Source organism: Camellia sinensis, chromosome 3 (assembly GCF_055761805.1).
Source record: "Camellia sinensis isolate YWXY chromosome 3, ASM5576180v1, whole genome shotgun sequence".
Taxonomy (NCBI): Eukaryota; Viridiplantae; Streptophyta; class Magnoliopsida; order Ericales; family Theaceae; genus Camellia; species Camellia sinensis.
Genome location: NC_138963.1, coordinates 31,487,105 through 31,512,009, shown reverse-complemented (window position 1 = coordinate 31,512,009; position 24,905 = coordinate 31,487,105). Strand labels below are relative to the sequence as shown.

Sequence of the window (24,905 nt, the reverse complement as noted above, 5' to 3'; positions counted from 1 at the left end):
ATAAAATAGACTGAAAAGAATATTAAAAAAAAAAAAAAAAAAACTCTAGGTTGTACTTCATTATTTTGGATTATAATTCATGATAACATTCTACTACTACACTAGTACTGTTTATAAGGGGAGCTTTTCGAAATTCATTGCTTTGAATTACTGACAACATTACACTACATAATTCGTAACAGCAGGAGTTGTTCGAAATTCATTGCTTTGGATTACAATAATGGACATCAAGAGACTTGTTCAAAATGAATAAAAATTCTTTCTTTTTCTTCAATCAAAGTCACATAAATATAAAATATTTTAGGGTGATTTCAGTATAATATTTTATATTTCATATTGTGAAATGCATTTTTAGCTTCCTTCCAAATAAAATTTTCAAAAAGAAAGACGCAACCTATTCAACAATAGGATATCAAATTATTTTAATGTAAACATTCCACTTTAGAAAAAAGAGAACAGAGAGGCATATAATAGTTTCACTCACAAAAATATTTCCTTCAAGGTTTAGTCACACAAATCACCAAGTAACAAATGCATGACTAAAAACATTTCTAACATTTAGTCATTTATTTCATTAAATTTGAATAAAAATTTAAGTAAAAACTCTATTTGATATTACACGCTTCAACAGAAAATTTTGATATTTCATCAGATAATCAAATTTTGATATTTCATCAAATAATCAATTGACCAAACAAATGACCGGACGGTCGACTAGTCAAGTGTAAATTGCAAAGAAGTAAATGTTTGGAAGATAACCGGCTGATGGTCCAATGTTCTTACACTAATGGCTATCTTCAGTAATTTGATGAAAAGTTTCAAACATACTCAATTTAATGAAAAGTTTTAAAGATATTAAACTGATGACAGAGTTAGAGCAACATTTTGATCAGTTTTTCATCAAATTTAAGTTTGATGAAAGAAACGTTGGAAATAGTCTAACAAGTGTAAAATGTCATCAACACGTTCTAAAACCCCTATTGACAGTAATTAAAAGCATTTACTGTTGAAAGAGTTCAAAAAGCTAGCTACTCTTAAATTTCACCGAAATGATAGGGGCAAAGAATCCAAAAACACAGCACCTTCAAAGTACGGACACTTAATTCAAAATTTCCATACATGCGTCTACAGCATCAAAGATAAATTATCAAATTAACCGTGCTCATAAGCATATGTAAATTTTTTCCAACTTGGCTATCAAATACATTACAAGCTAAAATCATGCCAGAAAATCGTAAGAGGATAAACTTGATCCTATTCTCAAGAGCTAAATATACCTGATTAATAAATATAGAAGAGATCAAAACTTGATGTTTGAGTAGAGAATAAAAAAAAACCTTTTTCTTTCCCCCCAAGCACAAAAAATGTAAACCTTTCCTCAACACTTGCTTAATAGCAAAGCTTCCGATCATCTGTGATCACGTCAAAGAAGGGTAAGTTTGGTGGTGTCACTTCTTGACAACGGTGGTTTTACACTACGCATTTCCAAGAGTATTGAGTCATTTCACTTCTTAAAACTGTCACTACGTCAAGTTAAGACCAAACATGCCCATCATCAGACTTCTTTTGTTTCTTCTTTTTTCTCCTTCCATCTTTAGTCTCTGTGCTTGCTTCGACATGTCGTGAATGCCGGGTCCGTATTTCGAGCAACTTTACTTTTGCATCTTGAAAGAGTGCATCTGACTTTAAAGCCATCAATTGCTGAGATATCAGACAAAAGTACTGGGTCTTAGATTTCTCCCAATTGATACAAACAATTGCCCAAAATATAACTGATAAAACAATTGCGAAAAATATGACTGATAAATATGCACACCTTGATATGATCCATTGCTGCAAGGTTGAAACCAATAGTGTCTTTGCATTCCTGAAGCAAATTCATACATATAGTAAGCCAAAGAATTGAAGATTTTCACTTTTACTTTTACTGCAGCAAATGTTACCTAACTGTGTGAAACTAATATAAGTCAAAGAGTAAGGTTCAAAATCTTCTCAAACAGTCAATCGGGGTGTCCATCAAATAGCCACTTAAAGTCCTTTTTATCTTAACATTTTTAATAATGAGATTAACGAACAAAACAAGAACAAAGCAGTACAGGGAAGTTCGATGCAAACATGTAGAGGACATTAGACAACAAAATAGGACAAAACATATCGACATAATGAAGCCAACAATCAATAATTCAAAGCTCTTCGAAAAATGAACCGCAACTACTATTTCATTGAGGGATGACTGATAAACTATTCTATTTCAAAATGATTAAATATAAATTTTTACAGGGCTACTGTAAAAGCACTGGCTACTTCCAGAAGAGGTGATCCTTTGGACGGTTGCACAGGCTTGTGTGCCATAGGGAACAACCAACTTGAATTGAAACATTACTATAAGACATGCAATACAGTATTATGTGAACATATGAACTTTCACTGCATGCCGTAATTTGCAGAAAATATTTAAAAATGCTACATTTGATATGTTTTAAGTTTGCTACATTTGACATATTATTGAATTGATCAGATTTTGTCCTATTAGTCTTTATCCCTATATTCATTGCATTTGAATGAGCAAGACACTGAAACTTTGCAATTGTGAATTGGACTTTTTATGATGAGGACCTACCTCAACTCAAAGATTAGGGATCCAATTGAAAAACAAGAAAATAAACTGAAGTAGGACACTTCTTCGGGTTTTGGATGGGGAAGGGCCAAGAGGTTCCGCCATTGGGCTATGGGCCAGACTACCAGAAAAGGTGAGAAGTTTCTTTTTTTCCTTTCTATTTTTTTCCAAAGCTAATATTGGTTAGAGCATTTGTTAAATGGACTCTTCTAAATTTGTGATATTCCCATGTCACACACTCTACACTAGAGTAAAAGTACGGGATAGAAGTCCAACAAGCTTAGCTGGACAAGCCTAAGTAATCAATTTCATTATATAACAATGCACAACTCTCATTTTATCCACACAAAAATAAATAAATAAATAAATGTTAGTTTATATACACCATTTCACCCAAAAAAGAAATATTTGAGAATTATGAAATCTAACCATGTCCATGGACATAAGAATTAGATAAATCCAACACTTAGACACATACTCACACCAAACATCACACCCAAATCCTTGAAACATAAGATAGAGCTAGAACATTCACCAAATATCCATGCATACATACACGTGAATAATGCCTTCACATTAAAACAAATTAATGAGCTGACCCATAGGATTACCTTGACTCTTGCCTGAAGAACATCTTTGAGAACAGTCAAAACAGGTCTAGCAGCCACAGTAGTAGTCAGCTGGTTATGATGCAACTGCAGTAGCACTGTAGTAACCCTACAGACAAGTTCCACCTGCACGTGTAATGCAAGGAACAAGATCGTACTGACAATTGACAACAAATTTCAATATTTCATTAAGTTCTCAAGAAATAATAGCCTTGATGCACTTACTTGTCACCTGTACCCATTTGCATCAGCTAATAAATAGATGATGAAATGTTGATGGGATATGGACAACCAGTAAGAAAGTTAAAAAAATTATATGGTATATGATGAGTTGATGTTTAAATGAGAGCTTATTTCTGTAACAAACACTAGCAAAAGAGATGCATGCATTCGTATTCATGCCACTACTTTCTACGTCAACAAGTGCACATAGTCTAACCTTATCTGGGATGAAGGCCCAATGCTTCAAGTAAGACAAAAGCTTCAAAGCATCCGAGAATGGCAATGCCTGCAAGGTAAACATTCCTTGTTTAGAAAGCAAGCCCATCCATGTCCACAATCCAAAATGGAATCAAGGAATTACTAACCCTTTCAGGATTTATCAAAGGATGTTATCTAGAATTCTGCTGTAAAGAAAATGGCTAATAGTAAGCCTACTTAACAGGGTCAATTTAAAAATTTTGCACAGCTGTTGAATTTGAGGAAAAAAGCAGTGAAATGGACTACATTTTTTCAATTTCAATTAGCAACAAAAATAGATTAACCAAAACAAAAAGATTTTAACAAAAGAGCTCCCACTCTCTAACAATGTGAATAAATAAGAACGACTAAAGTGAGGGAAACAATTCAAATATCAATTTTGAGAAAGATCCAGATTGAGATTGCAACAGTGATAAGGAACAGATGTATCTCCAATGCAGGGGTTTACTTATCAATCCTTAAAAGCAATGCACCAAACTTGTTCAAATTGCCCAGATCAAGATGAGTCAATAACCTCTCAATTAATCTGTCCAACCGGGACAAGTTAGTTTAGAATGTAGAATGTCAAAGCAAATCAATTTTGAAAGTTCATGCAGAGTCAACATTTGTCGTGAAATTCTCTTCAATACCTAATTGCAAACATAATTCTACCCAATACAAAAAAATGTCTTGCTGACTTCAACACCACTACACCACATACTTACCAGTAATGTTTGCTCCATATCATTCGTATGAACATTTGAAAGTGCACGAAGAATGAAGTCAGATGGAGAGAACCCAAGCATAAGAATATTTGGTTGAAAACCTGCAACTTTTCCTCTCGACTTCTCCTCCTGAAAATTGCATAACATATTAACACACTAATTTTTTTTTTTGAAGTATCACTTTAATAAGAATAGCTAAGATAAAATTCCAAGTCTCATTTTCCATGTTAGTTGCCTATTTCAAAGTTCTAAATCAAAAGCAATCCTTAAAACTCTGAACACCACACTAGGTTAATTACTATTCACCATAGTCATGTCAGGTCTTCAATATCTTCTGTCTCGTGACAATTGTACCTCTTCTTACAAGTCAAATGAGGTAGAACATTTGAGGTAACAAGATAGTGCAAGGTACCCATGGTCACAAAGTCTCTACAAGTATAAAATGTAAAACCAAACAGGATCAGTTGTGAGATCAAGAAGCAGCTTATTGATTGTTGGCATAATAGTCTGTTCAGAGTATTCTAAATGTTTAGGAAGATATCTGATAGTTTAAGCCGCTTCATAATAAAGAAGTCACCCTTCTAGCACCCACTAATTAACCAGCAGTGTTAGCTGTTTTCTGTTTATTACCACGAAGTTTAATTAACATTTACAATATCTTCTGGATCAATGTAACTACAATGTGTCATATAGTTTACCAAAAGCCTTGATATTTACACCACTGGATTTTTGTCAAGAAGGGTATACAAAACAACATCTAAAATAATTTCTCTTGCTTTCTTCTTGAAATAAAATTTTATTCGTTGGTTTATCTCTCCTGCCTCCAACCGAGCTACTACTAAGAGGATCTAGCCAGGTGAATCCCTAACAAATAGGAAAGCAGTACAAACTTGTCAGGCACGAAGCACAAAACCTTTACACAATGGACACATAAAATTTAAGAGAGAATTTTTGGCATGCAAAATAAGACCTGACATTGCTATGCCAATTATACATTAAATAGATATGCAAAACCACCCTACAAGTATTTTATGATCATAGTCATAGATATATCAAATTAGTTAATACAAAATGACAATGGAGAAACAATTCCGCACCTCATGCTCAGTAATACGCTTCAATTCTGCCTCTGCCATGTCTAATGCTTCAATAATTGAGTCAGTTGCAGTTAGGGTTTCTTTGGTTTTCTTCCCAGCTAAGGCCACAGCTCCTTCCTCTGGAATTTCTTCTTTATGTGCATACCTGTTTTCAAATGTGTTGTCAAGGTCAGACTCGAACATCTCTTCCAACCTTTTTTCTTTCTCTTCCTGCAAATTCACAATAGCACATTATTTTTGGGAGGATTATAATGATAATGTAGCTCCAAATTTCAACTTAATTAAGAAAACCAACATGAGAACTAACTATATGAGAAATAAGTTGACCATAGGTCCATAGCATTTTGGTTCAATTAATTTAGCATCATAGCAGAAACAAGAAAGCAATACCTCAATGAAAAATGGTTCTTCAGTGCGATCCCAGCGCCGTATTGATCGGTCATGAGATCCTGTGACAACAAAATCACCACGGCTGCTGACTGAAAGACACCAAATTTCAGCATGATGACCTTCAAGAGTTAACAGCAACTCAAACTTGTCAGCATCCCAGTACTTCACAAGGCGATCTTTCCCGACACTAAACAGGTAATGGGTGTTGCGCACAAATTCCACTGCCATAACACTGCCCAGAAGAAAGCCCATGAGTATAACTTATTAAAACTTTCTCAACACTATCCATTACAAAAATATGATAGTTATTTATTTTTTAAGTTAAGCACCTATCAGCATGAGCAAAAATGGATTTATGACAGTCTCCAAAATCCAAACCCCAAATCTTCAAATTTTTGTCTGCTGAGCCAGTGACCATCAAATCTCCATCTGATGAAATATCCATACACAGCACAGGCAGCTTGTGACCATATAGTGAAAGAAAAAATTTGAGTGAATCCATAAAGAAGACCTGAAATGGTTTCACATAAATGCATATATTAGAGACAATTGAAAGCCTTCAAAATCATATTGACAGGCTAGTAAATCGCAACTGACACCAATTCAGATTTGTGACAGAAGCTACAAGAAAAAGGAGCTAAAACATCAAGAAAGATAGCAAATCATTGCTCCATGACCCAAATTTAAGTCACAGAATCCTAGAATCTGAGTTTCTTCATTGTTAGCAGAAATATACAACTTACATTAATCAAGGTTATCCAGTAACATTAAATCAATCAGCTAATTCCAGTGAATCATCCCAACAGCATGGATCCAAAAACAAACAGGAACTACCATTCAAAAAATATGCATTTAATTACAGCACTATGCTATTATCCCTCACCATTAAATTATACTTTCTTTTCTATATTCACTGTAGCCCTGTCATTTAATTATCTAAACATGATTCGAATGTTGTGGTACATTCAGTTCAACTGCAGGAAGATGTTTAGTGCTAATCCACCTTAATGTGCACTCTTCCATTTCAATGTGCAAACATGGATTTTAGTAACTCACTTTGGATCAGGATGTCTTACTATCCTGCAGTCTAGAATTGAAAAATAAAAAGAATCAAGATCTCAGGAAAAAAAATTCCATCTTTCCCAATGGAATTGTTATGAGATCACTAAGATCTGGAATCCTAAAGTATTTGTGCTTCCATGGAATCCTACACTTCAGTATTTACTTAGTACTTTTTATGTGCCTTCTCAAAAAGTTGGACCTTTTGCCTATTCTATGTTATAAAACAAAGCTAATGACCTAAAAAAGTGCCCTAAATAAATGTAGTGCTCCCAGAAGAAAATCTGGGAACTCTAAATTTTACTGTTCAACTCAAATATTCAACAACTCTAATCATGAAACTTCAATCCACGAGTTAATAGAGTAGCTGAAACTGATGGTTACAGCACTACTATGCTACACACATGAAATTAGACAAAGAGAAGACTTCATACAGATCATATTCTAAAGAATTTTAAATTAACAAAGGAAATAGTACCTCATTTATCTATTGCTAAACAATGTAAATAAAATAATAATAGAAACAAAGATAACCAGCAGAAATGAAAGAATAAAGAAATAACATTCAGCAGAAATGAAAAAACTCAACAGAGTATTCTAATCAGAAAACATTTAGAGAAGTTAATCTCACCTTCACAGTACAATCTAACAGAGCAACAGCAATATATTTTGAATCAGGGCTAACAGCAACCACTAGAACGTCGTCATTCATTTTCATATTCCATGCATGAGAGACTGTTAGAAGCTTAGAAACCTGTAACCAGACCAAACCAACTTATCATTACCAAAATAACAAATGTGAAACTTTCACTATTTAGCAATCTAAAGACGTCAAAAACATTAATCAGATTTGAACAGCCATAATAGCCCAACACATATTGTGCTAGGAAGATGTATAGAAAGAGGGGGAGAAGCAGACTAAAGAGATATGCAAACTTAACATAAATGCATCCAGTTGATGCCTATACTGTCTATTCAAAAGCAAAACTATAAAAATATTCCAACTATGTTGAATACTTGAAGGAACTCAATTATTTGAAGTAGCAAGACAGGAGTCAAATCGATATTATCCATAAATTTCAGTGAACTTGGCTCAAAAGCAATCTGCAGATGCAGGGTTTAAAAAAGTATGTCTACATTAGTCCCTATTAGATGGGGGTTTGGGAGGGGTAAATTAGGTACAGACCTAATCTTTGGCATAATTTGCAGCCAGTGTATACTAACAAAGTTTATTTTGATCCCAAAGTACAATGTACAAGAACAATTAGTTCATGGTATAATATGGTGATAGAAGTTTCCTATACAACAAGGCTTCTCAAGGTGAGAGAACTCTACCAAAAACAGTAATTTGAAAAGAAAAGTGCTCAACAAAACAAATAGAAAGCTCATGTACAATTAATACTCTCCATGAATATTAGGAAACAGAGCTAGAAAAGTAAAACTTGTCCAAGAAACAGCACATTTTTCAAAAAAAAACAAAGTGAAGTCATCATCATTCCATGGTATGATGAATAGTTCAAGTCTTTAACAACACACAAACAGGCAGAGAGAAAGAGTATAAAGAACACACTTCACCAGGTTTTTGCGAAGTTTGGTACTCCCAGAACTTAACATCATGATCAGTACTCCCAGTTACAAAACCATTTCCATCTGGAACAGCCACAATTGATTGGACGGAGCCACCATGAGCTTCCACTACTTCCACACAAGTACCACTACCAACATCAATAATTTCTAGAGTCCCAGCTTTTGTACCAACAACTGCATACTTGTTACCAGGAACAAATAAACCACACAGCCCATACCCTGAATCAATAGTTCGGAGACAAGAACCAGTACTTGGATTCCATATCTTCACTGCACTATGGCTAGTTGACATTAAAAGAGTATTATCTGAACTAAGCGTAACACTTCTGACATCAGAACGATGTCCCTGGAGTTCAATAGCAGTGGTTTTTGTGGTTGAACTACTTTCAATGGAATAAAATTCCAATAAATTATTGTTCAAAGACAATGCTAAAGTGGAAATTGAGTTCTTGGGAGTGATAGGACTAAAAGTAATAGAACATATCTTCTTGCTAGCTCGTATAATCTGATGAAGCTTAAAAACATCAGGGACTGTAACAACAGGATTGTTTCCTTGTTCTCCTGCTCCATGATGTGCATCTCCATTTTCTGTTACATCAACTGCCCCTTTTGTAGATTTCTTCTCCTTCTTCCTGTTAACTCTCCTTTTTGCTTTACGCTTTGACTCAGCCTCATCCAATACTCGGAGTATCTCTACTGTCTTCCCTGCAACTTGACAAGCCAGGAGATTTCCAGACGTATTGAACCTCACAGTGGCAACTCTATCCTTGCTCTGCCGCTGAATTTCACCAAACTGCGTCAGGACTTCCCATTTGCTTTGAGTGGACGTATCTGTATTGTTCGCAGCTTCTGTTCCACTTATATTAGATACGGATTTTCCATCTACCAGCTCATGCTTTACTGTATAAAACCTAAGCTGCGGGTCTGCTGACCCACTGACCAGATATCTCTCCTCAGGATCGGCGTCTACAGACCAAATTTCACTGTGATGGCCACTAATGATTTGCATACAATGCTGGGTTTCAAGATCCCAAACCCTCAAGAATTTATCCTTGGAGGAACTTACAAGTTTTTTACCAGAATCCAAGAAAACAACATCAGTTACCTACAACAAACAATCCAAAAAATAATAATAATAAATAAATAAATAATATGTTGGAGATTAAAGGTGGTGGTACACTACTCTGGCTCAGATTAAAATTGCAGGCTTTAGTAAAAATTTCGAATAGAAACCTGATCACGATGCCCTCTAAGGCGAAAAAGCCCAGACTCACCAACCACATCCCACAGAATGACATCATTGTCTTTGCTTCCAGATGCAAGCAAAGATCCAAGCTTGTTGTATCGAAGGGCAGTCACTGCCCCTTTATGTCCATTCAATGTGATTTCGCACGTTCCTTTCTCAAAATGCCAAATTCTTATACTGCCATCAGCATACCCACTTGCTATCTACAATATTAAAAGAGCAATGATTCATAGCTCTAAATTTGGAGCTCTAACAATGGGATAACATTCTCATTTCTCATGCTGCTGTTCGAATTCTTAATTTGCATTTGAGAGAAAAAAAAAAAAAAAAAAAAAAAAAAGAAAAAAGGTAAAACATTTACAAAACAAAGTATATAGATGTGTATATATATGTCCATTTGCATGCACAGATTTTTTTTTTCTCACGATCTTTAATTATTACACCATTTGTTAGCAAATTGACTATTCCTCACCTTTCAACTCCCATTTACTAGCTGAAAAAAAAAAATGTAGGACAATTGCAACAAAAAATAAAACCATTAAACCTCAAGTTTCTACATTACATGAGAACCAAAGAAAATACATTTAATCCGAAACCAGTCAAATGAGCCAAGATGCAGCATTAATCTATTTCCTTCCATTTTCTCAAAAATAATAAGGGTGTGCACGGCAATCCCAAGCCAAAACATTACAGTATTTCATTCTTCCCGTTTCCTCAGCAAGAAAATTAAGTTTATGAATAATTGTATGTTTGCAAATGTCTTTATTTCAAACACACAATTTATATGATACAAATGGAAGTGAAGCAGAAGAGAAGGAAACTATAACCAGTTAAATAGAGATTGAAACTTTCAGAAGAGTTTGTCAGGAAGTTATATTAGGTTATGAAGTTCATAAAGAAGAGGTAAAAAGGGGTGTAATCTGATGTATTTTATTTGGTAATCACTTTTTTATTTTTCTTTGAATCAGAAGTTCCATGGCAGAGTTTTGATTTTTTTTCACAATTGGCTTCATTTGGCAAAAAAACTTGTAAAAGCCAGCTTTTTTTAATTTCGTTTTTCTGTACTTTTTTATTTTATTTTAACTTTTTAGTCAATTTTTATTTATAGGTCCATATTGACTAGACAATTCTGAAAATTTTAAAATTTTGAACCAATTTCGCAAACAATTCACAAAAATAAGTCAAATTTTATTTTATTTTTAAAAAAAAAACTTGTAAAACTAAGGAAAAATTAGTGATACCTTCACAAAATATTTACAAATTCATGAAAAAGTTTATAACTTTAAACATGCACTGAATTGCAAATTCCCCAAAAATTTAATTTTTTTGGGAGATTCTCCAAAAGGAAAGAAAGAGAGGTGTGTAATCTTTTTTTTTTTTTTTGGGTAATCACTTGTTTCAATAAATGAGAAGTTCCATGGCAGAGTTGTGAAACTTTGATTTTCTTCTGAATTCTGCAAATTATAGTTCTTTTACTGTGTTCTTCTTCGAGCTCACATCATATATGTATGTCAGTGCAGACAAATAGAGCATGAGAGAGAGAGAGAGAGAGAGAGATTACCAGAGAGGACGGAGAGGAAGCGATGGAGGTGACGGCGAGGGGGGCTCGAGAGGCAGTGAAAGGGGCTAGGGTTTTGGTGCAGACACCTTGGCGGACGTGCCAGACGCCGACCTTCTCGAGGGCGGCGGAGAGGAGGTGCTTGCCGGAGCTGTCGTAGGCGATGTTCGAATCCACGGAGGCGATCACTCCGAACGCCGCCGCAGCTTCGTACCGAAGGTAGGACTTCACCATTCTCTCTCTCTCTGTGCTGAAGCTCTTGCTGCTTCGCTTTTGCATAAATGATAAACCTCTCTGATTGTGGTGTAGGGTTTTATGGGTCTGGTCCCACTTAAGTTTATTGACCAATCAAAATAAAAAGTGAGGCCATGTCATTCTATGGTGTACGAAAAGTTATTAGTTAGTTTTGAACACCGCCGCATGTTAGAGCATCTCCAGTAAGACCATCTCTAATCCTGAATCAAATCTGACATTAAATTTAAAATTTGGTAAAAAAAATACTTTTTGATATTTCAACGATTTCACCAAATTGATATTAAATCGAGATTTCACCAAACGTTTCACCAAAATAAGGACAGGCTCTACATTTCATCAAAACACTGTACATGACCGTTGGGGGAGACCAATCGGTCGACCACCAAAAGGTTCAAACAGTTCAAAAAAAAAATGTCAAACAGTTGGGAAAAAAAAAAAAAAATTTTGCCTTACCGGTCGACCAGCCGGTGGACCGGCCGATCGACCAATCGGTCGACCGCTAAAAGGTTCAAAAAGTTCAAAAAAAAAAAATTTTGCTTAACCGGTCGACCAACCGGTTATCCCGGCATAGATTTGATAAAAATTTGATAAAAATCAACCCGTTGAAGCAATCGGTATCAGATTGAGGAAAAAAGTTATTTTTTTACTCAGATTTGATGAAAACTTTGGTTCAGGGTTGGAGATGCTTTAAGGATAGTTAAAATAGCTATTCAAAATTTTACTTTACTATTTTAGCTAGTCATTTTTTTAATATACATTCCAACAAAGCTATCTACTTTAGCTATCTTCTATTAAAATATTCTTATACTTTAACGGCCTTCTTTCTAATCTAAAAAAAAAAAAAAAAAACTAACTTCTTTCAAATTATTATTTTTTTCATTCTTCTAAATATAATTATATTTTTGTAAAAGTTACATTTTTTTACTGTCGTATTTTTTCAAATGGTCATATTTTTTCAACAGTCATATTTTTGTAACAGTCATATTTTTACAACGGTCATATTTTTTCAAATTTTTACAACAGTCATATTTTTTCAAATTTTATCTTAAAAAAAAAATATTGAATGATTGAGATTCATTATTATATAACATTAAATCTAAATCACATATCAATATTTATAGTAAAATTATGATTTCTTAGAATTTTAAAATATTAAAATATTAAATATTAACATTAAAACCTCATTAGTAAAACTTGGTACTCAAAAAAATTCCTTTGAAGAGCTTGCTCCACACAAGGGTATCTATTAAAATAGAGACACTATTATGGATAGTTTTTTCAACATGAAAGTTATAAGGGAAATTTACATGACAATGTATATTTTAAAAAATATTAACAAATCTACAGCCCTTGTAAAATTATGAACAATAAAACCCATGCTTTAGCTACCACTGAGCTTTATATAAATAAAACTCATTTGAAAAGAGAAGCTTTATATAAATAAAACTCATTTGAAAAGAGTTTATATAAAGCTCATTTGAAAAGAGAAGCTTTATATAAATAAAACTCATTTGAAAAGAGAAATCCCACACTGATGCCTTATATAAATGTAGCATTATAAGCTTGTAATTACTAATCAAACAATAAAAAATAAAAATAAAAACTTGCCCCAAATAGTGACAAAATAATTCAGCTTCGGTGATTTTCGATGAGTGGCTCTTTGACTAATCCATAAACTTACCAGTATTCAAAATGTAGAGATCATCATAAAACTCTTCATCAAAATTATTAAACAATTAGTATAGCTGTTGCCCCGTCTCAACCACAACCTATTTTTGGATTCGAAATCTAAGAACAAGTAAATATTAGTACTTACATTAAACAGCAGCAAAACAGCCCAAAAATGCCATCAAAACAGCCCAAAAACACCAGCAAAATAGCAACAAAAACAGATTAGAAAACATGCCAAAAATGACAGCAACATAGCACAAAAAGCAGTAGAACAACACAGCACAAAAAGCATCAGATTAGACAACTAACATTGTGCACCAAAGCATTGCTGAGTTCAACATCTATCCTAGACAAAAGTAGAACCAAAAGCAAAAGCCACAATATCATATACCAAGTTTCTAGCGTACTAGACAAAAGCCAAAATATCATAAAGAGCAAAGAAAGAATGAATTCTAATTCGTTCTTCTTTTCTTAATGATTTCCATCTACCGAGCACGATAAAATTCTTGTTGGATTTCCGGCAAGCCGCTGAGATCCATCAAAATAACACTTTCGTCCTCTTTGAAAAGTTCCATTTCATACTTTTGAAGTTCCATCTCATGCTTTTCTTGCATCATACGAAGTTCCACTTCTTTTTGAACATACACTTTGTCAATCATTTCAATTTTCTTGTCAATCATTTTCTTTTTGTCTTGCTTGATATCCTCCAAAGTTTTTGTAATACTTGAATGTACGTTTTCTTTGTTCTTTCGTTTATTCAATCGCTTCTTTTCAGCCTTCCTACCGGTTGGTCTCTCCAAGTCTACAAAATCATTAGGTGAGACATCGTCTTCCCCTAGATTTATCGAATCCGGAGTACAAAGAGAAGAGGTTGTCCCTGTTCTTGGTCTTTTTGGTTGTTTTTTCTTCTCAGACTATACCACCCACTTTGGTTGATCCCTTAACATAATCCAACAATGTTCGAATTGGAATGTAGATTTCTTGAGTTCCTTGTACATTATTTTCGCCTTGCACATCTGAAAGTTAAATAAATAAATAATATTTAGCAACTTCACAAATAATAATAATTGTAAATGTACAATATTCAATACCTTGTCATCCTCATTTATGCCATTTTGAGGCAATGATTTAATTTGGGCGTAGCACCCACAAAACTTATTCATGGCAAGCTGAATGGTTGACCATCGATTCATAAGAGAATTATCATTTCGAGCGTTTTTGCCAATAGGTAGAGCGTTTTTGCTCATTCCCATGTACCGCATCTAAACTAATATTAAGCCAAGCCGATACAAGGAGTTTGTCTTCTTAAATTGTGAAGTTTCCTCCACGTTGAGGTTTCTTCGACAAAGATTCAATTTCAGCAGTAAATTGAGACTGTTGGGCGAAGACTTGAGTGCTTTAATTCAATTATTGAGATTCCATTAGATAACGTTCATCAATGTTGGGCCTTTCTTGTAAAAGATTGGTAAAGTAACCATCTTGTTGTGAATCCATACCTATGATTGAATAATATATAAGAATTAAAATTTAATATCCAAGCTACTGTACAATAAAATTGCAGTAGAAAAATCTAATTTCAAACACATAAAAAAAATTCAAAATGAAGAAGTGTTTAGAAATGAAGAGGTATAAAAAATACATAAGCATGATTTCAAGCATTACCCAAAGCCGTTACAAAATGGACATAAGCATTTCTAACTGGTGAATTATCACAAAACATGCTCAGAGTTCTTATGAAGAATTATAACATGAAACAACAACTCAATTGAAGGAATTTAAATCACTTGTAAGAATAACAATGTCATGGATTTATTTGGAGGATTTATATGAGTGGAAGGCTGCACTTGAGGAGGTTTTAGCACATTCACCAAGTGCCACTCTTCTGATGGGACAAAATGGCATATTCAGGAATGATCAGGCTGATGCAGTTGATGGTTCTGTAGAACAGTGTATGCTCTTTAGTGTTATGATCATGTTTTAAGCTTTTCTCTTTTTTTTGGTTGTGTGTGTGTGGGGGGGGCCAAAAATTTGTGCTCAATATTTTGTTCCAGGCAAAGGGGATAGGGACAATCTAAAGCAGGTCCAGATTTGAGCCATCTGCCACTAACACAACTATTTCATTAATCAAACAGATCAAAGCCATTAGGCCAAGCTACACCACAACACAGTGACATGAAACAACAAAAGAAAGTCATAACAAACATGAAACACAAAGCTAGACGGAGGCAAAGATGTCTCTAGGCAGCTGCCACTTCTGTTGTAACCACCCAAATGGGATTGAAATCTTTTCACCCTTTTTAGGGTGCATAACCTCCCTCTTACATTATCAGATATTATCCAGAAAACGTTAAATAATGATTAAGTTTGCGTGTTGTTTTATACACATAACTACATTAAGTTAATTTGACATACAAAGGTTTCAACATGGGGCTTCAAATGTGCAAGGAACTGTTAAAAAGTAAAAGAATCTTTTACTAGACTTCGAGAAAGTTCATTGAGTGATGGCAACAGAATTATGTTTGAGGAGTTGAGGCTTTATAAATGCTTCAAATTAAGGGTGTGCCATTTCAATGAAATTTAAAAGAGAGAAATACCCTCATCAAGTGGCCTTTTTCCCTTGTTGAAATGCCCTGGCAATTTATTGAAACTCTAGAAATAGGGTTTGTTAACTTCCTATTCTTAAAAGAGACAATGAAAGCTCATGAATGGTTGGTTAAAGGCTTTTTTAATACATTGATGGGGCTATACCTAAGGTTTAAAAATATATCGTTCTCTGGCTGCTTTTCTCAGATTTGACGTTTCCAGGCATCCAATCTCTTTGACAGATTTTGATGCATCTTCTTTGAACTTAAAGTACTACTGTATATAGTCTTTAATTATTCATTCTGTAGTTGAATCCTTTTAATGAAATTTGATTAGCTGGACTGGTGTAGGTGATATGTTTACAGAGGAACAGAATGAATTAGTTAAATCAGCAGCTGAGATGCTTTATGGTCTAACAAAATTGTAATTCATGAACTAACAAAATTGATTTTACCAATCCCACAAAAACCACCCCATATGGAAATTTATTTGTGTCTATTTTCTTTATGTGTGGTGTGAAGGGATATGTTGTTCAAGAGTGCACATTATTGAACAGCATGTGTGAAAATGATGTCCTTGAGGAGACTTCAATTTCTGAATCAATTTCTGAAGATGATGTCCTTGAACAGCATGTGTAAATTGGATATTAATGAATATTCTTGTCAAATATGATAGAAGAACTAATACAAGAAATAATCGGATACAATCTACAATCTTTATTCTAACAAAAATTACAACGAACATATGGTGTGCAATATAAATACATACTAGTTTCTCATTTACAGGTAGTAAAATAATGACCTATTGATTAAAAACATGGAGCCATAACTTGTTACAACAATTTCTGAGATGATATTAAAAACCATGGAAGCCACAAAGCAAAGGAGAAAATATATATTCACATAATCTGAACAAATGACAAAGCAATGTGTAATATTTTTGCCAAAATCAACAAATAATGAAATAAGAATGCAATAATCTGAACATTTGCTTTCATATTCTCCAATTTCTTATCCACTATTCATGGCATAAACAAACGTAAATGACAAAACTTTACCTCCCTTGAGCAGAAAGGTTGAGAAAAAGATAGAGATGATGAGAGAGTTTGAGTTTTGGAATGCCTTCTCTATAGATTTGTTTGGGGAGGTACTGACAGAATTTTAGCACCAAAAAGAGGGAAAAATTTTACCGCCAAAAACCGAATTCAGTAGGCAAAAATAAATAAAAAATTGAAAGGCTCATGAACAGTACCTCGCTTGACCTGGCGAGGTACTGTAGCTCACCACCATTCTAGCGATCATTGAGCGAGTCTGCTGGAGCAATGTTTTCCCTTCCAAGCTCGCTTTTATGGCTAAAAGGTAAGAATAGCCAAGCTGCTGGAGATGCTCTTATTCGAATGATATTATGGCTAGTGCACAGGGTTGGACTCAAAAATTTATGTTGACTGATTTGAAAATAATAGAAGATATGGTAAATTATGATTGGTGCAGTCACATGATGCCTTAAGTCCAAATAATAATTTGAACAAATTTTATTTTATGGGAGACTTATTTATAAGTTCTATTTCAGACACTTATACTAGGTTAAGTCCTGTGTAATTTCTTATAGAGTTTCAAGTCTTATTTAGATAGGAATATATTTCACAAGATCCTATGAGTTGTAAATAAATGATATTAATATACTATTATACACTATAATGGCAAAACCATATATAAGAAATTGAATTTAAAAAATCAAAAACCTAGTAAGTTTGCGTAATGTAATGTGACACGTTACGTTACGTATATGTAGGTGTCACGTTACGTTTATGTAGGTGTCACGTTACGTTATGTTTATGTAGGTGTCATGTCACGTTATGTTTATGTAATGTCCCATCTGATATGGTCACGTTACGTTACGTTTATGTAAGTGTCACGTTACGTTTTGCAAACTTATTCTATGGTAACATTCAATATCCAAATACAAAATTCCTTGGACATTTAAATGGCAATATGGGATTTCTGATGATGTTATTCACCGGCAACATATGGTTAAATGGTGGGATAATTTCACAATTTCCCTTATTGTTGAAATTGTTCAAACTGAGTTCCTGATTAATATTCATGCTCATACACCTGCCATGGTTAAAGCTCAGCAGATCACAACTGCTCCAGTCACTCAAGGAAGCCCACTTCAATAGGGAAGCAGCGCAAGAAGAAGATGAATAGATAAATAACACAATAAGAAGCACAAATAAATGTTTAATATTAATAACAAAATAACTTTTAATAACAAAGTAACTTACAATTGTTTAATGGAAGTAACTGTAGAGAGTTGCTCCAAAATACATGACTTGAAAATCAGATTTTGACTAACAGAGATAGGTGTTGGTTCTCACTCAGAGTTTCCAATTTTTCTAATCTTTGCCTACAACTGACTAAAACATTACAATTTATAGGAAAAGAAATTAACTATGCAGCATGTGACTTGGGGTTGATCATGAGAGCAGCTGGCAGCACATGAGCAAAAGTAGGCTGTCTGATGCTTTCGGCTGATTGACTGAAAGTTGATGTAGCTTTTGACTGACGTTGATTAGTGAATAGTGAACAGTAAAATTGACTTTTACTATTCATTTACTTTCGGTGGAGGTAAGCATTTGACTAGGGAATCAATATAAATACAAATCGACAGCTTTTCTCAAAAGAGTATTGATTGAAGCAGATTTGTGTTTATATGGAATCCAATGCAGAGCTGACTAGGCATATGGGTCCTGAGCATCTTGAAACTCGGGTCCATATGGGTTTTGAGTAGTTGGACCTTCAGAAGAATTTGAACTGTCTGAACCTTCTTCTGAATTGTCTTGATCAGATTCTGACTAGGTCTGGGCCTGGGCCATGCGGAGACAAGCCATTTGGAGCAGCTCATCTTTGGATGACTTGGACTTGGGCCTATCCTTGGACTTGACTATGGGTTGAGCCTGAGATGGCTGCGCTTTGTTCTTGGACTTTGATTTAGTAGTTTTGGGCTTTGTTGATTTTGTTGACTTGGGCTTTGAAGAACTTGAAAATGGGCTTCCAAGGTTGACTGGAGGAAGTTGACTTGCTTGTGTTAATAGAGCAGTTGGGATCTGCTGAGCTTTAACTGTGGCAGGTGTAGGAGCATGAATATTAATCGGAAATTCAGTTTGAACAATTTCAACAATGCTTTGAACCTTGAAATTATCCCATCATTTGACCATATGTTGTCGGAAAAAATGTCATCAGAAATACCATATTGCCATTTGAATATCCAAGGGATTTTATATTTGGATATAAAAATAAGCAATGGAGGAAATTTCCTTTGCTGTGGTGTGAATGAGAAAACAGTAGAAAAATAGTTGATTTGGTCAATCAAAATAGAAGGGAAGATATCTAAAATGGCATTATAATGAGTCCACCATCTTAGAAACCAAGTAGGTAATTTGGATTTGAACTTTTGATCAAATTGGAGAAACCAGGAGTGACTATTTGATTCATTTTAGTACAAAAGAACTTTGAACCAAGCATCAATGTAATCATAGTAACTATATTGAATCAGATGATCAGGTATATCACGGAGTTGGTAAGGAGAATCTCATTCAGAAAGGGAAACAATATTGTGAATATATAATGAATGGTAAACAACTTTACTAGTGTAAGTTTAATCATAAATAGGTTTAATCACAATAGACTGATGGTTGAATATGATATTTTTGTAGAAGGTAAGGGTTTTATCTGGATGGAGAGGAACAAAATGCCATCCAGGAGGAAAATAAGATTTAACCAGGTTATGAACAGAATGATTCTGTGGGTGACTAGGTTCTTTGAAGAAAAGGTTAGTAGTGGTAGATATAACATAATCAGATCGAGCGAATTTAATAAAGTTAGGAGGATATGGAGTGACTGCTTGGCTAGATGAAGCAAAAGGATCAGTAACCAAAGCAGATGTGTAACTAGGTTTAGGAATATCACCAAGAATTTCGTAACGGTTAACCAATTCAACAGGATGGTTTTTGGTGACTAACTCCAAAGGAGGAGGAACAAAAGGTTGACTAAATGGAACCAGGGCTTTGGAAGGAGGCCTGGGGCGAGACATTTGTTTAATAGAAACAAAGATTAGCAACCGCTAAGTAGATCTAAGTAAGCTTGATGATAATCCAAACAGTTGTAATAATCAGCAAGTAAATGGCGACGAGCCTGAATTTGGTGATAATTAATATGCTGAGCACGGGGTGTAGTTTTTCTGGCTAATTTTAGTCGAGCAATTTAGTAAGCAGTTTGGTGAATAAGATCACGGTAATGGGTAATTTGGGTTTTATGGTAAGCAATATATGAAGTGGTCATCCCTATCCCCCCTGTAAAAATTCTCGGGTAAGAAAATCAAGAATAGAATTTTGACAACCAGGAATATATTCAATATCAAAATCAAAAATACTTAATATAGATTGCCAACAGGCAAAAATTTGCTTTCTAGCAAGATTTTGAACATCTTTTTGTAAAACATATATAGCAGATTTGCAATCAACACGAAGTAAAAACTTTTGATTTAATATATCATCTTGAAATTTACTAATACATAAAACAGTAGATAAATTTCTTTTTTAATAGTACTATAATTTAATTGTGCTTTATTTCAGACACCAGAATGATAGCGAACAATTTGTTCAGATGACTGAGGAGTGACTTTCTGAAGAAGAATGCCACCATAACCAATATCAGAAGCATCAGCTTGAATAATCTTGAATGAATTTTCAGTAGGAATACTAAGACAAGGAAGAGACTTAACATATTGTTTGACTTGTTTAACAATAGCAGTATGAGTAGAAGACCAAGGAGGAGGATTATCTTTTAACCGATCAAACAAAGGTTGGCAAATTTTCCTAAGGTCTTTGTAGAATTCAGCAATGTAATTAAGTGAACCTAAGAACCGTTGTAATTGGGTTTTATCCAAAATTTCATTAGGGAACTTAGATGCAAACTCAATGGAGCGACTAATAGGTAGAATGGTATTTTGGTGAATATCATAACCTAAAAATCAGACTTTAGTTTGAAATAATTTAATCTTAGGAGCAGAAACGACTAGACCATGACTTTTAATAGTATAAAAGAAAGCATTAAGGTGTTTCCAATGTTCACTAATTGATTTAGAAAAGATAAGTATGCCATCAATATAAACTATGGAAAAATGACTAAAAAGGTTGAATATAACATTCATGATATTTTGAAATTCACTATGAGCATTTTTTAATCCAAATGGCATGACATTCCATTCATGGTGACCAAAAGGTGTAGTAAAAGCAGTTTTATATCTATCATTAGGATGAATTTGAATTTGCCAAAATCCACTTTTTAAATCAAATTTACTAAAAATAACAGCTTAACTAAGTCTTTTGATTAAGTCTTTTTTATTAGGAATATGATATCTAATCTATTCTAAAACTTTATTTAATGGTTTATAATTGATGACTAAGCAGGGACACCTTTTTCTAATTCAACATTTTTATTAACATAAAAAGTAGGGCAAGACCACAGTAATTTACTAGGACTAATGATTCTATTTTTTAATAATTATTAATTTTTTTTTTTACACATTTCAACTAATTCATGATTCATTTGAATAGGTCGAGATTTAGTAGGAATTTGTCATTCATTAAAATTCTTAATGTAGGGTAAAGTGACTACATGTTTTTTCCTATGCCAAAGGTAGTTGGTAAAGAAGAACAAGCAGTTGTTTCTAGTTTTAATTTAAATTCTTCAATTTGAGAAATAATTACTGGGTCAGTTAATTGTTGATCAATTCTTTTATAACTGACTTCTTCTTTGAGATATCTTAAATGATGAGTTAATCGATTAATAGTTTGAGAAATAGAACAATCTTTTAATTGATTTAATTCTAAAATTTCAGGAGGAGATAAAAATTTAAAAGTAACTGTTTGACTAAAAGCTTGAGTAGTTATAGCGATCCCGATTTTACCTTCATTGTTTAATTGTAATATATGACAACTTTTCAAAGATTTTGCATGATTATACTAGATTCATCTCATTAGTAAGATACATGTACATCAATTAGATGGTGACTAATCATTGATACCTATTTATACAATGTATAGAAGACTAATGCTAATACATTGAATGTGATGGATTTATTATGAATGAATCTTAGAGATGCATTATGTTTCTATTATGAATATGTAAGATACATTAATCTATCTAATGAATTCATTAATATAGAAGATGCATTATGTATCATGAATGTATGAGATACATTAATCAATTTAATGAAGTTCATTGAATGAATAACTTGAGAGTTTCTCTTTCTAGACTACATCTTCTCTCTATAAATACATCTAGTTCTAGTGATCTTCTACCCTAGTTCCTTTGTATTGAGTGTGGAGCTTCCCTTGATCTTCATTTTAATCTGAAAGTTTGGCGATTTGGAGCACTTTGGTTTTTGGCCTTCATCTTCTCCATTTGAGGTAGGGATTTCTTTGTTCTTTTTCAATACTCCGTCTATAGATAGACATGTGGTAATTTTGTATTGCATGAAAATCATATTTGTGTTGGATTTGTTTTAAAATCATGAGGGGAACCTAGGGTTGGTTGTTTGAGAATGGTTTTGTTATCATTGACTGTGGTTTGGACTAATTAGAGAATAAAATTAGCATGTTATTATTGAAAGAAGAGAAAGCCCTAAATTATATTTTGGATTTGGTAAAATAAAAAGGGTTTATGGTTGAACAATGTTGGTAAATTTCTATTGTTAATATGAGTTGTGTAGAAGGTGTTAACAGTTAAAGGATTAATTATGGTATTGGAGTTATTTTGAAATGAACGTATTGAATAAAGTTGGGTTATGGCTTATTATCCATGGAATTGATTTTTGTAAAATGAAGAGAATGTAATTGGTTTTGTGAAAAGGGAAAAGTGTTTTTGGAATAAGTGATGGAACATGTTGACTTGAAAAATTATGAAAGTTGATCTTGAAAATGGTAAATGAAATCTTAACTCTATGTGAGTCTCAGAAAATAAATTTGAGAATTGAACTATTGTATCATGAGTGTTGATTACACACATTTGGGGGTTTTATCCTTACCTATCGTACTAGTGTCGTTGTTGGGTTTAAGGATTGCTTGAGAGTTGAGTCTCTTTTATTAGGTGTACTGAATACATGCATCTAGAGGTTTTGTCCTTGGTCATCGGTGGAGGATGACATTGTTGTGTTAAATTGTGATGTATGCATTACACTTGTGTTGGGTAAACATTATTGAATAGTTTATGTGTATGTATTACACTTGTTATTTATGCTTTGTTGTATTGAGGAATTTGTACATGATAATTGCTTATATACATTGTTTTGTGTAGGAGGAGATAGGGGATGTACTCCACGGTTTAGGGGAAGATAGGGGATGGACCTCTAAACCGGATTTTGTTTGGGAGGAGATAGGGGATGGACTCCATTAGCACCACTATATGTGTGCTTATTGATATTGGAAGTGTTTTTACATGTTGTTGATACAGCACTAAAATGTGTATCATTTGTGAAGTATAGAAGTGTTTTTGTTTGATATTGATACAGCACTAAAATGTGTATCATTTGTGAAGTATGGAAGTGTTTTTATCTGAGATTAATACAGTACTAAAATGTGTATCTATTATGAGGTATGAAATGTTTAAAATGAGTTATTATTTCGCTTATCGCTTGGCGTATCCTTAGCTTACTGTGCATATAGCCGGTAGAGCAGAGTTTTAATTGTTATCGTCAGTGTATCTAAGTATGTTATGGGTTGCGGTGGTTACAGTTTTGAAAGGCCGAGCTGCTTCATTTGTGGATCATATACATGTTGATGATTTGTTATTTCCCTTTTATTTAAGGCATGCATGTATTGATATGAATGTATTGGGAACAAACCAAAATGCCATTTTGAGATTTTGGAAAGTGTGAAGGAAAATGGGGTATTTGTGAACATGTTTTCAAAAAAGGTCATTTTGTTGTAAGTACGGAAAATGGGGGAAGAGTAATGGGCTTGGTGAAATTGTTTTTTTTCTAAAACTGTTATAGTCATGAAAGTTTGGAAAAATGGGTAATAAAAAGAAAAAAAAAGGTGAACCGCTTATAGCGTCGAATGAAATGGCTGTTTTCGAGAAAAGTTCATACTTATGTATATTTTGTATAAACTGCCACATTACTATTCTAGTATGAGAATGAACATTCATGATCATAGCTATCTGTAAGTTGTTATTGTTGGAGATCATGTTGAGATCCCTACTGGACTATATGTTCATCCCACGTTGTTGAATCTTTTTCAGGTGATAGCCAGGATGTGCTACAAGGTTTTGGATCTTCTTATTTGTTGGCCACGGGGCCTCTTTTGTGTTGGCGGAATGCCATTTATGTAAAAAGGGTTATACCCTTCTTCTTGACTTTTAATGATGTAAGCCCAAGGGCAATTTATTTAGTGTACTCATGTTGTATTTACTTGCATACGAACGAGAGCAATGTTATTCACTTCTACAAGTTGAATATACGAGTTTATTTCTGCATGTTATCTCTGAAATGGAATTAAGTAAATGAAAATGGTAATACTTTGAGTAATAAAAAGTGGGGCGTGACAGTAGTAATACCTTCACTAGATGTTATAAAGGGATATAATAAAAATATAAATGGTGCCTAAAATAATTTTATTAGTCATATTTTTAACTAAAACAAATAATGTTTTAAACAAACATTATTTTGACAAATATGGGCTTTAGGTAATTTATATTTAATATGCATTTTACTACCATTAGCAGAAGTTAATTTTTCACGACATTTTTCATAATATTTAGTAGGAAGTAAACCTTCTTAAATACAATTAAGATCAGCACCAGTATCAATTAAAGCAATAAGATTTAATGCAAAATCATCAATAACTAATATAACTTTTGAATACCATTTTTTAATATGGATTTTATTGATCAGATTTAATCTTTTATCTTCATGATTATGAGATTAATGTGATCGATTATCAAATAAAAGATTACCAGGGTTAGTATGTTCAGAATCAGATTCAGATT

At 33.5% G+C, this 24,905-nt stretch overlaps 1 protein-coding gene across 2 annotated transcripts; it reads right to left on the bottom strand.

Annotated features, from left to right (window-relative positions):
- Window positions 1–1,083: 1,083 nt before the first annotated feature.
- LOC114323973 (transducin family protein / WD-40 repeat family protein) lies at window positions 1,084–11,646 on the bottom strand. Of its 2 annotated transcripts, none has more exons than XR_014363719.1 (12): window positions 11,350–11,640; window positions 9,776–9,991; window positions 8,526–9,647; window positions 7,587–7,709; window positions 6,226–6,407; window positions 5,897–6,128; window positions 5,507–5,716; window positions 4,410–4,538; window positions 3,665–3,733; window positions 3,229–3,382; window positions 1,817–1,867; window positions 1,084–1,701 (listed from the first exon to the last, which is right to left on the bottom strand). XR_014363719.1 is itself a non-coding variant. In XM_028271680.2 (12 exons), exons 1-12 carry the CDS (start codon window positions 11,623–11,625, stop codon window positions 1,534–1,536), a joined length of 2,901 nt encoding a protein of 966 aa, XP_028127481.2. In that variant the 5' UTR covers window positions 11,626–11,646; the 3' UTR covers window positions 1,084–1,533. The 2 variants fall into 2 exon arrangements, 1 of the variants encoding a protein (XP_028127481.2); XM_028271680.2 differs by having other exon boundaries at window positions 3,229–3,351; window positions 11,350–11,646.
- Between the last annotated feature and the right edge of the window lie 13,259 nt (window positions 11,647–24,905).

Bases quoted from the DNA above. Each gene is read 5' to 3' on its own strand.
- LOC114323973 (XM_028271680.2), bottom strand. From the start codon at position 11,625: ATGCAAAAGCGAAGCAGCAAGAGCTTCAGCACAGAGAGAGAGAGAATG. The intron at 5,717-5,896 runs GTATTGCTTTCT...GTGAATTTGCAG, and splicing joins AAGAACCATTTTTCATTGAG to GAAGAGAAAGAAAAAAGGTT. The intron at 3,352-3,664 runs GTTAGACTATGT...TTACACGTGCAG, and splicing joins GGGCCTTCATCCCAGATAAG to GTGGAACTTGTCTGTAGGGT.